We start from the raw sequence: 13,298 nt of genomic DNA on the forward strand, positions 1-13,298 counted from the left end.
TCCCTCTATACCAACATGGGCCACTGTTGGTATAGAGGGAAATGATCTAGATCAAATTTCTAAATAAAATAAATTATATTTTCAAACATTCCCCCTGGTGGAAAAATTCTCCACCTAATGGTCGGACCTTGTACAATTCAAAGGATGGCCCTCTTTGACTGCCATGATAGCATGGCAGATTTTGATGGCAAAAATATAAATATATCTGCTCATTTGCTACTACGGAATCGGAAAACATTGTCATTATATTACATTACATTACATTACATTTATTTAGCAGACACTTTTATCCAAAGCCACGTATGGACACGGACAACTACGAAACACAGGTTCAATAAGGCACAATACTCATTTCGTACAGCTATTTCTAGCCAAGAACACAGTTCAGTTCACACAGTGAACACTATTCCTACCTAACTTATACTAAAGATATTGGATATTGGTTGAATGTTCCATTTTTATACATTTTATCTTTTCCATAAATGACAAATCCATTATTTATGTAATATCAAAACCACCCACACATGAGGCTGTGGGTGTAAACGTACAACAAAGTCTCAGGCTTAATCCCAAAACGAGTGTCACTCTACATGAAGTCCTAATCAAGTGGGAGGGTATACAGTAAAGACAGAGCTAAACTGTGGGATGCCCTTTCCAGTCTTCAGCAGACTTAGGATGCAGCCGTCGCTGTGGCTACCGCCAGACCCCCCTTGCTTACCCATTTATGTCATGTGCTCATCTGGTGCTGAATGGATCTGTGCCAAGTCCAGCCTAGCAATGCTATGGCCAGAATTGGCACAGATCCAGTCTGGAGTCACTGGCTATCTGGGAAGGTTATTGTGCTCAGGGCAGCTTTGCCCTGTCAGTCATACACAAACCATAACAACCACACAAAGTTACCATTTGATATATTGCTCTCAACCAGGTTTAGGCTATTCTGCATCAATCGGAATTTATACAGTTCTAGTATCGGCCAAAGTTTTTGATGGTAGAACAGTATTAATTACATGGCCATTGTTTCCCATAAGCCAGTAATTTGTATTCCTTTCCCAAAATACACATCAAGATATCAAGCACAATATTACATACTCATAAAACTAGAAGCAGAAATAGTTTAAAAGAGTGTTCAAATAACCACTCTGGGGTATATTAAAGTTGAAATTGGAAAATGATGTTTCGAAGATTTATGACAAGCTGTGCCTCAAGACCAGTGATGTCATTGAACCTGATCAACCCTAACATCAACCCTGATGAAGATCTCCAGGTTCCTCACCATAATGCCCCAGGCTGATGGGAGACTCCTGGAAATCATAACTGAAATACATGAAACCAAACCAAAATGACAGTTTCACCACCATTTTCTCAAACAATTAAAAATATTAGTCTATTGGTTGCATCTTCTTTTAGTGGTGTTTCTTGTCTTTTTCTGCCTCCTCCTCTATAAAATCCAGTACCCCCTCAGTTGCAAATCTCCTATTGACTGGTGTTGGCCGGAGGATTCAGGTGAAGGACGTGCTTTGGGCTGGAGGGGATGGTGAGGGATTAGCAATTAAAGGGTTGGGGAGCTAGTGGAATATGATGGTGCAAGGTATGAGTGCTCAGCCATCAAAGCCTGGAAAAAAGACAGAGCAAGGATTGGGGGCTTACTATCTGAGGGTGAATTTGTGTGTGTGTGTGTGTGTGTCAGAGAGGATGTCCATGCCCCTGCACCCTCCTTTTTTTAACCAGTTAAAATATGCAGCATTGTTTTAGTTTTAGTGTTAGTTTTGGACAACTTGGAAGGAGGCAGTTTTGTAACAGTTGGAAGTGGGCATCTGAGTCCTGTATCTAGGTCTGCCATTCTATATTTCATCTCTGATTCTTTTGGACTATTTTGCTGTCTTTTGATTTCTGCATTTTGGATTACTACATGGACTGCATTTATATAGCGCTTTTATCCAAAGCGCTTTACAATTTATGTCTCTCATTCACCAATTCACACACACACTCACACTCACAGACCAACGGTGAAAGGCTGCAAGGCATGCAAGGTACCAATCAGCTCATTGGGAGCAGTTAGCGGTTAGGTATCTGGCTCAGGGACACTTCAACACGCCCAGGCGGGGGATCAAACCGGCAACCCTCCGACTGCCAGACAACCACTTTTACCACCTGAGCTATGTCACCCCACTTTGTGACAAAAGCTTTGGTTTAGTATTTTCTCACATTAAATTATGTGACTGTCCATGTCTGTAACCTTCATTAATTGTTTTAAAGTAGTTGAACCTCACCTTTAGATTAGATGTGAGTATTTGTTCTTAATTTTCACCTGGTTGTGAGTTGTACAATTAGATAAAGGTTGATCCAAACAGTTTGCTCTGCCTATCAAATAATTTGACGATTTAATTGATAATTATCTTTGAAAATAATTACCAAATTAAATCAAATAAATATATTTTACATGTTGGGTAAGTAAGGTGTTTTAACGATTGATGCACTTGTGTTTGGTATTCAGAGTGCCACACGTCAAACAAGGTTTTAACAGTTAAAAATGCTGGGGTCAGAAAATTAAACATATTTCAATTAATCCTCACCTAGCTGACAGGAGGAATGTAAAGCAGGAATTAAACTACATTTACAAACAGGGGTGGTAAAGCAGAAAGCAATGACCCGTACAGGCTAGATAAAGAGACAATTCATACAGAAATTTACATAACATGGTATGCTTACATTCACAATGTAAATTTATTTCATACACAATTCATATACAGTAAGTGTTCAGGAATGCACAGCAGGAACTAAAACTAAATTCATTAACACATTACAGCCTCTACATTGGCAGTAAAAAAAAAAAAAAAAAAAAAAAAAAAAAAAAAAAAAAAAGCCAAAACCGTTAAGTATGTTTTATGATATATGTTGGCAAGACACACAACCATGTTTCTTACAGCAGTATATGCAAAGAGTTTTCACATTGTGTCGTTCAAACAAGGTACACTGGTGTCAGTTTCATCATCACAATATATCAACAATTGGACTCCAAGGGAAATTACTTTTTCTAAAAAATAAAAAGGTGAAACACTTGTTATTAAAGAAAATGGGATTCCAGTTTGCCTCAGCTATTGTGGTTTCAAATGCCTCTCAAAAATACAATCACCAAGGAAAATCACAGGGCAATGATATACTGTGCGACTATACAGCAGGAAAGGTTTGTTACAGAAGGCAGGTCACAAAAAGAATTAATTACAAGTGCAAAGTTCCACTTGAAAACTTACTGGTAAAAATCCTAAATTTGAAAGTTTATTTGAGGAGTCAGTACCCTATTGTGGCGCGTTGAGAACAAGGCTCTGTGGAAAAGTCCCACCAGCTTGTATAAAAGCTGTGTGGTTTCTCACCAGAATAATTTAACTTCCGGAAATTTTTATATACAGGCTAGATTCAATTAAATAATGTGGCCTGAAATTATAAAGGTTCATAATAATAAGAGAAAACATTAGTGGAAAAACCCATATGCATGTGTAAACAAATATTATTTTACAAATTTGTAAAGAAATTTGTTAAAAAAAAATAAAAATAAAAAATTAGCAGCCAATGTTGATATAAAAAAAAAAAATACATAAAAAAAATCATTATTATTTTTTTTAATTTTTTTTTTTTTTACATTGGGCATTTTACCTGTATATAGACCTTGTGGCATGTTAAAGCTTGTGTTGTCAAAAACACTTCCCACACTAAAAAATGTTTGTAGGGAATTACACCTGTATGAATTCTCTGGCAGAAAGTTCAGTTATGTTTTCTGCTCTATGTACACGTACAGGGCTGTTCATCTGTGTGAAGTCTCTGAATTATATTTTGCATTAAAACATTTCCCACACTGACCGCACTAATTGCGGGCCTATTCACATGCAACATCATGTTGTAGCGATGCAAAGCACATGTTAAAGAAAAATCAGTTCCCTCACTGAATACATGTTCATGGCTTTTCACTTGTATGAATTAACTTCATGCATTTTAAAAAGCTTGTTCTGGAAAAGCACTTCACACACAAAATACCACTATAAGGCTTTTCATCTGAATGAATCCGGTTAAGGTAATTTAAAACACCTGCCACACTGAATTCATTTGAAGGGTTTTTCACCTGTATAAATCATCTTGTGGAAATTTAAAGAATGTCTTTGGGGAAAAAACACTTCCCACACTCTGTACATTTGTAGGGCTTTTAATCCATCCATCCATCCATTATCTATACCCGCTTATCCTGAGGAGGGCCGCAGGGGGTGCTGGAGCCTATCCTAGCATGTATTTTCTGGTGGATATGTAAATTACATATTTGGGAAAAACACTTCCCACACTGAGAACATTTGTATGGCTTTTCACCTGTATGAATTATCTGGTGGGTCTTTAAATGATATTTTGTACTAAAACCCTTCCCACACTCACTACATTTGTATGGCTTGTCTCCTGTATGAATTCTCAGGTGTCTATTGAAACTAGATTTGGAATTAAAGCACTTCCTGCACTGAGAACATTTGTAGGGTTTTTCACCTGTATGAATTATCTGGTGGGTCTTTAAATGATATTTTGTACTAAAACCCTTCCCACACTCACTACATTTGTAGGGCTCATCACCTGTATGAATTATCAGGTGTCTATTGAAACTAGATTTGGAATTAAAGCACTTCCCACACTGAGAACATTGGTAGGGCTTTTCACCTGTATGAATTCTCAGGTGTCTATTGAAAGTAGATTTGGAATGAAAGCACTTCCCACACTGAGAACATTGGTAGGGCTTTTCACCTGTATGAATTCGCTTGTGGCAATAGAAATGAGATATTGTGGAAAAGCACTTCCCACACTGAGAACATTGGTAGGGCTTTTCACCTGTATGAATTCTCAGGTGTCTATTGAAACTAGATTTGGAATTAAAGCACTTCTCACACTGAGAACACTTGTGGGGCTTGTCACCTGCATGAACTGTCAGGTGTGTTTTTAAACCAGATTTGGTATAAAAACACTTCTCACACTGAGTACATTTGTAAGGCTCATCACCTGTATGAATTATCAGGTGGGCATTTAAATTTGATATTGAGCCAAAGCACTTCCCACACTGAGAACATTTGTAGGGCTTTACACCTGTATGAATTCTCAGGTGTCTATTTAAACCAGATGTGTAATTAAAGCACTTCCCACACTGAGAACATTTGTAGGGCTTTTCACCTGTATGAATTCGCTTGTGGGAATTTAAATGAGAGATTGAGGAAAAGCACTTCACACACTGAGAACATTTGTAGGGCTTTTCACCTGTATGAATTTTCAGGTGGCTATTTAAAGTATATATGGAGGAAAGACACTTCCCACAATGAGAACATTTGTAGGGCTCGTCACTTGTATGAATTCTCTGGTGGACCTTTAAATTAGATGTTGAGGAAAAACCCTTCTCACATTGAGAACATTTGTAGGGCTTTTCACCTGTATGAATTGTCAGGTGTGTTTTTAAACCAGACATGGAATTAAAACACTTCTCACACTGAGAACATTTGTAGGGCTCATCACCTGTATGAATTCTCTGGTGGGCATTTAAATTAGATATAGTGGCAAAGCACTTTCCACACTGAGAACATTTGTAGGGCTTTTCACTAGTATGAACTCTCAGGTGTTTATTTAAACCAGATTTGTAATTAAAGCACTTCCCACACTGAGAACATTTGTTGGGCTTAACACCTGTATGAACTGACAGGTGTGTTTTTAAACCAGATTTGGTAATATAAGACTTCTCACACTGAGAACATTTGAAAAGCTTTTCACCTGTATGAATTTGCTGGTGGGAATTGAACTGCGATATTGAGGAAAAGCACTTCACACACTGAGAACATTTGTAGGGCTTTTCACCTGTATGAATTCGCTGGTGGGAATTGAAATGAGATATTGTGGAAAAGCACTTCACACACTGAGAACATTTGTAGGGCTTTTCACCTGTATGAATTTTCAGGTGGTTATTTAAAGAATATATGGAGGAAAGACACTTCCCACAATTAGAACATTTGTAGGGCTCATCACTTGTATGAATTCTCTGGTGGACCTTTAAATTAGATGTTGAGAAAAAACACTTCTCACACTGAGAACATTTGTAAGGCTTTACCCCTGTATGAATTGTCAGGTGTATTTTTAAACCAGACTTGGAATTAAAACACTTCTCACACTGAGTGCATTTGTAGGGCTCATCACCTGTATGAATTCTCTGGTGGGCACTTAAATTAGATATTGTGGCAAAGCACTTCCCACACTGAGAACATGTGTAGGGCTTTTCCCTTGTATGAATTCTCAGGTGTCTATTTAAATTAGATATAGTGGCAAAGCACTTCCCACACTGAGAACATTTGTTGGGCTTAACACCTGTATGAACTGTCAGGTGTGTTTTTAAACCAGATTTGGAATTAAAGCACTTCTCACACTGAGAACATTTGAAATGCTTTTCACCAGTATTAGTTGCACCATTATTTCTACAAATGATATTTTTTTGACGGAAATTCGATAGGATTTGGTTTTTACTTGAATTATTTGTGTGTTCATTTATCACATCCATTCCCTGGAAATTATGTTTGTTGGTATTGTTTGTAATCTTCTGGACTATTCTGGTTTGACTACTTTCAGTGATCATTTCACAGTGATGATTTACATCCACATATTTGGTAGGCACATCATTAATTTCTTTTTTACAGTTGGGTTCTGACTCTCCGGCACATTGCCATGGTTCAATCTGGTCTTTGTGATCAACTGCAGCTTCACTTACCACAGTATTCATCAGATCACTCACTATACTTTCACTGGATTCACACTTCATTTCACACGTTTTAATATTAACACATTTAATATCCAGCAAGCCACCACTGTGTTCTGTCTTAAGATATCCTCCATCATCAGTCTCGGTTTTGATTTGGTCAGGCTGTTGACGGGTTACATATCCCAGCTCTTTATTGTCTATGTTCACAGTCTCAAAAAGATCTCCAGTGTGGGTGGAGCCCAGATCAGTTTCTGTTTTAATCAGTGGTGTGTGTGTGTGGTGTACATCACTGACCCCACTGTGTGCTGTAACACACTCTGGCTCCAGTGTGTCGAGTCCTGGTGCAGCACACACTGTCTCTGACTCTGCCATGTGGACAGACTCCAGTCCACTGAGTTCCTCTTCTTTCTGTCTCATCCTGTGCTCCTCAGTGAACTCTGGTAGTGTTGGCTCAGTGTCCTGTCTCAGAGAGATTCCTGCCTGCATCATACTGCTACTCAAAGGTGTGCAGTAGTGCAGCTCCTGGAAGGAAACAAGGGAAGGTATGTAGCCTTAATACAACAGGTCCTACTGAAGCAGCTCACACATTCTTTAAACTCTGCCTGACTGACTACAGTGGTCACTCTTGCATTATAAGCTGGGAGAAACCATTCGATCGTCCCTGATTGATACCTTATGTCAATTTCATAAGAACAATTTTAACAGACAGCCTCTATGTTTGCCTTTTTTCTTGTTATCTTATGGAATAGCGGCAGAAAACCTTCTGAAGTGACTCAGAATGTGAAGGCTGGCCATAGCACAAGGTGGTCAGAACACTGGTCTGCATCAGATGTATGGTGGAAGTGGTGCACACCAGCACCATCACTGGATGCCCCTGGACACTTGATGTGGATTTTGAGGCCGCTGCTCTAGGGGTTCATCCTAAAGATTTTGGGGTGCTGTGGTTTGCTGGCTGACCGGGTCCCGCTCAGGTCACCCTGCTCCCATCTCACCACCTTCTTTTTGAGATGTTACTGCCTGGACTGGCAAAGAGTCACCATCACTGTCCAGTGCAGTGCCCCAGTTAGACCATCTGGACATACCATGAGCACCGGCTGCCATAGCAGGATCAGCTGCAGCCATTGAGAGCCATGTCCTAGGGTAGGTGCGCGGGGGGAGGTATTGTACATCTGTGGCTAACAGCGGCCCTTCTTGTGGCCACAAGCTTGCCTAAGTGGCTCCAATCAGCCCACAGTCACCAAGCAGCTAACGACTGGGTAGCCTCTAACTCTGCTGGGCTACTAGCCAGCATTAGGGCAGCATGCCTCAGCATTACCCACTCATGGAAAAAGCTCTTTCAATTAAACATTCAATCGAGGACTTCGAGATCAAGAAGAAATCCATTCTTCAGTAAGATTTATAGCGCTGAGAAAAGTGCATTCCCTTTTACAAGGATCTACCATTACGTGTGAATGTGTCCTGTCTTGATGCTGTACTTGTCCCATTGCTGACAAAATGCTACATCGGTATCAATCAACTCCTAGTCTGGACGAACGCATGTGCTTTCTGGGGAAAAAGGGAGGCTGTCGCTGGGAGCCAGCAGCAGCTCCCTATGGTTTAACCGAACTGTCCGTCTCAGTGTGCCGGTTCTCCTTCATCCTCATCCCCCCCCGCCCCCCGACACTCCCTCTGTTCAGTGTGTGCTGCAATCTAAGTGCCGACTGAAACGCACCGAAACGGACAAAGCTATCGAGCTAACCCAAATTATCTCCTAATGGCCAGAAGAAGCACTGGTTTTGATTGTTTGCCTGTTACAATCAATACAATCATTTTCCCCAAATAGTGGCGAACTGATGCGGGTCTGTGGAAAAAGTTTGGCTCCGGTAATGTTTCCGGTGCATGTTTCAGATCACGCCTGGCCAAAACACTCCGATTGGTATGTAAAATACAACCATCCCGGGAAGGCTGCCTCCTTCATTCATGCCTAGAGCACAAGACATCGGCCAGGCTGTTTAACCAAGTGAAAAAAGAGACTGGCTCGCGAGGCTAATCAACTCCTAATCTCACCATGCTGTATTATTCTCCTGTAGTTATAGGATGTCAAGTATTTACTTTTTTGCCAGATCACATCAGAATTCCATTGCATTGATTGACAAAAGAATCAGCAAGCCCGTAGAATTACAGCTGCCTAGGTCGCAACTGGCATACCCTTCTGTCCTGCTCCGTTGTCTGTTATTTCGTGAAGATGCACTTTTAGTGTTTGTAACGTTTATAGGGCATTTTGATAGGCTTATCTGCAGGTAGGAATCCTCTTTGCCGTTTTGTTAAGCTAGAACCGAAAAGTTGATAGTGGAGAATAGGAGCAAACGCATATGTCCCAGCAGGCTTTGCATATGAGAAAATAACAACAGTGTGAGATAAATTAGGCGAAATGATGAAATTGCGTAGTTGAAACTATGTTTTTAGCAGAGTGGGCATGTAGGTGAAGGTGGACATGATCACAGACTATAGTGCGAAGTAAATGAAGTGACCATGAGCGAGCTTAGTTTCCTTATCAAACGGTATTTCTAACAGTCTGTATTAAACGTCAGTTTTTGAAGTGGAGGATTAAATAACGTGTGAAATCTATTGCACTGATGTGTTTCTCGTGTTCAGTGCTAGTAGTTATATTTATGAGTGAATCATGATTTTAAATGTAATGTTTTAATGCGGAGTTGCAGAACGTACATACGTAGTAATTGTTTGTATGTGGCTAGATAAAGAACAGGGCGAGGTAACATGAATGTAGAAATGTGGCGTTTGCTGATAAGAAGGTTTTGTACGGTAACCAAGTGAAGAAATATAGCTAGTAGAAATGGCACGGTGGTGAACTGGTGTAACTTTTTAATAAAAGGAATACATTTGCCGCCATGAAATGCATATGGGTGGCCGTGAGTGAGTTTTGGTAAAGCAAATATAAGCGTAAGAAAACGTTAGTGTAAAAGAGGAAATTATCTGCCTGAGGGTGAGGTGGGATTCAAGCCTTAAACCGGAGGTTTACTAGTCTGTGACTTCGTTAGTGCAGCACCATGCCATAGCTATGCAGTGCGTGAAATATCATTAGCAAACCTGCCGGTGGTTTTAAAGAAGAACACAGGCCAGTAAGCACAGAAGAGCTCGCGTTGAATCCATATGGCTTAGCAATATTGTAGCCGGTTAATAACTAAACGGTGAACGGCGGGTAGATATGGTGCAAAAGCAATAATTGATAAGTAGTAGACAATTGTTAGTGAGGGTCGAAGCAGGTTAAAGAAACGTGTTCCTGGCTGGGCTTGAACCTACGACCCCGTGTTCCCAGGACTGTAACCTTGGCCACTAGGCCACAGGTGGACGAGCTATTTAAAATGGAAATGTTTCAGAGTAAAAATGTATGGGTATTTTGCGTGTGTATGCGCGTTTTTGACTGGGTCGTGTAGGTGAAGATTTGGCTGGTGTCAGTGAAATGTCTAATGGGAAGTCATGTTGTTAGTGGGATAGGCGGCAGGAAAAATAAGAATGAGAAGAAGCAGAAGGAGAAAACGCAAAATCCCTTTAGTTTGGGGCTTTATTGTGTGGACATGTTAAGTTGTTTATGAATTCTGTCTGTTGAAATGGGGTCAGAATGTACAGAATTTAATGTTTTTAAGGGCTGAGTGTCTGTGGCTGTTTTGGTTATTTCTGTGGGGAACCCTTAAAATTGCCAAACTCTCGGTGCTGTATCGGTATGGGCCATACCCCCGCCAAGGCGTAACTTGGCGGGACGGCATACCTGCCATCCCAATAATAACGTGCACAATTCTAGGATAAAATCAACGAACAAATTCGCAAACACATATCTCATGCAAACATTATAGCGAACGGAAACCAAACCGATTTGAAGCTTGTTGCTTGTAAACGTAATGCCTGTAATGTAATGTAATGTAAACAAAACTGACTGAACAGTCAAAACATCAGAATGTTGGGGACTTACCCAGATTCAGTCGCTCGTTTGTTGAACTGGACGAATTTAAATTATTGGAAGCGAAGGATCCCACATGCTCGCAAAATCTGTGTTAGCCATAAAATGTAAAACGAACAGCATTCTGTTCAGAAGAGCAGGCTTAATCTACGGCAATACACCAGGTCTCCTGCTTTTCTTCTTTTCCCTCCTATTTCTTCTTCGTCTAGTTCTGTGGAGGAATGATGGTTTACAATCAGTTTACAATCCATCTTTTGTTGCCATACAATCCAGCTTTTGTTGCATTACTGCCACCAACTGGACTGGAGTGTGGAGCAGTAGATCTGGCAGACGAACCACATTCTTTTAACTAATTAGTTTCCTTCAAAAAGCTGATTATGAAACCAAATATTTTGTTTGAAATATATTTTGATATACTGTGCTTTACATTCCTCATTGATACAAATAAACTGTTTTTTTTTTTACTGTATGCTTTACATTGAAATAATATGCATTCTACCAGTTCTGGTTCATTACAGTGTAAGAATTTTTCTGTTGGATGCTTACCTTTTTTATACAGTGTATCATTGAGTCCTGTATGACCAGCGGGTTATAATGGTTTCTTATTTCCGATTCCAGCCCCCCATTCTCCCAGCACCAACGTGTTTTTATATTCTATACAAGTGTCTACCTGTTTCCCTGTTGTCCCAGTGTTCTTCCCAGATTTTCACCATGTGAAATTTAATACAAACCTTGACTTAAGCTTTACTATGTAAGTCTCGTAGGTAAATGTTTTGAAGTCTTAGAGTCTGTTTGGTCAGTATATCTACTTCTTAATTTCCCTCTATACCAACATTGGCCACTGTTGGTATAAAGCGAAATGATCAAGATGAAATTTCAAAATAAAATAACTAATTATATTTTCAAACAAACCCCCTAGTGGAAAAATTCTCCACCTGGTCAGACCTTGTACAATTCAAAGGATGGCCCTCTTTGACTGCCATGATAGCATGGCAGATTTTGATGGCAAAAATATAAATATATCTGCTCATTTGCTACTATGGAATCGGAAAACATTGTCGTTATATTACATTACATTACATTTATTTAGCAGACGCTTTTATCCAGAACCACGTATGGACATGGACAACTACAAAACACAGGTTCAATAAGACACAATACTCATTTCGTACTATTTCTAGCCAAGAAAACAGTCCAGTTCACACAGTGAACACTATTCTGACCTAACTTATGCCAAGGATATTGGATATTGGTTGAATGTTCCATTTTTCTACATTTTTTCTTTGCCATAAATGACAAATCCATTATTTATGTAATATCAAAACCAACCTCTAATGACCTAATATAATCTCTCAACGTCATTTGTTGAGTGCTCACATGAGGCTGTGGGTGTAAACGTACAACAGAGTCTCAGGCTTAATCCCAAAACGAGTGTCACGCTACATGAAGTCCTAATCAAGTGGGAGGGTATACAGTAAAGACAGAGCTAAACTGTGGGATGCCCTTTCCAGTCTTCAGCAGAATTAGGATGCAGCCGTCACTGTGGCTACTGCCAGACCCCCTTGCTTACATTACATTACATTACATTACAGGCATTTGGCAGACGCTCTTATCCAGAGCGATGTACAACAAAGTGTATAACCATAACCAGGAACAAGTATGACGAAACCCCTAGAGAGAAGTACCGGTCCAAGTACAGGGAACAACCGCATAGTTCAACTTGGACCCTGATGGTTAAACTGATTAACACTAACAACGAGAACGGCAACAACGCAATCTATGGAAAAATAAAAATAAAAATACAAGTAGTCGTTAAGACAGTTGATGCGCCTAAGTCACCTGCTTACCCATTTATGTCATGTGCTCATCTGGTGTTTCAGCATTTACCACAGACCTTTAGAGCAATACACTTTATTGCAATCACCTTTGTATATTTTATGAGGTTAACTGTGATATTTGTGACAAGTCATCAATGTTAGCATTGGAGCTAACAAGAAATAACCCAGATAACCAGTGACTCCAGAATGGATCTGTGCCAAGTCCAGCCCAGCAATGCTATGGTCAGAACTGGCACAGATCCAGTCTGGAGTCACTGGCTACCTGGGAAGGTTATTGTGCTCAGGGCAGCTTTGCGCTGTCAGTCATACACATATCATAACAACCACACACATTTACCATTTGATATATTGCTGTTGACCAGGTATAGGCTATTCTGCATCACTCAGGAATTTATACAGTTCTAGTATCGGCCAAAGCTTTTGATGGTAGAACAGTACTAAGTACATGGCCATTGTTTCCCATAAGCCAGTAATATGCCAGTCATTTCCTGTATTTCTTTTCCTAATACACATCAAGATATCAAGCACAACATTACATACTCATAAAAGTAGATGCAGAAATAGTTTAAAGGGTGTTCAAATAGCCACTCTGGGGTATATTAAAGTTGAAATTGGAAAATGATGTTTCGAAGATTTATGACAAGCTGTGCCTCAAGACCAGTGATGTCATTGAACCTGATCAACCTAACATCAACCCTGATGAAGATCTCCAGGTTCCTCACCAAGATGCCCCAGGCTGATGGGAAAC

General features: G+C 39.9%; 2 protein-coding genes across 3 annotated transcripts in view; one reads left to right on the plus strand and one right to left on the minus strand.

The window, feature by feature from the left end:
* The window catches only part of LOC118219963 (zinc finger protein 708-like), a 235,537-nt gene that overhangs the window by 67,783 nt on the left and 154,456 nt on the right, over positions 1-13,298 (plus strand). The window lies entirely within an intron of this gene.
* LOC118219943 (zinc finger protein 585A-like) overlaps positions 2,703-13,298 on the minus strand; it is a 33,684-nt gene continuing 23,088 nt past the window's right edge. Inside the window, exons 3-4 of one of the 2 annotated variants that reach the window (XM_035403450.1) lie at positions 7,556-7,572; positions 2,703-6,224 (exon numbers count right to left, since the gene is read on the minus strand). In XM_035403450.1, coding sequence (XP_035259341.1) covers positions 4,220-6,224; positions 7,556-7,572 — 2,022 coding nt within the window. In that variant the 3' untranslated portion in view covers positions 2,703-4,219. Of the gene's footprint in view, positions 7,280-7,555; positions 7,573-10,724; positions 10,948-13,298 lie in introns of those variants that run through there. The other variant, XM_035403448.1, reaches the window with a different exon arrangement.

Source organism: Anguilla anguilla, chromosome 2 (genome assembly GCF_013347855.1).
Source record: "Anguilla anguilla isolate fAngAng1 chromosome 2, fAngAng1.pri, whole genome shotgun sequence".
Lineage (NCBI taxonomy): Eukaryota > Metazoa > Chordata > Actinopteri > Anguilliformes > Anguillidae > Anguilla > Anguilla anguilla.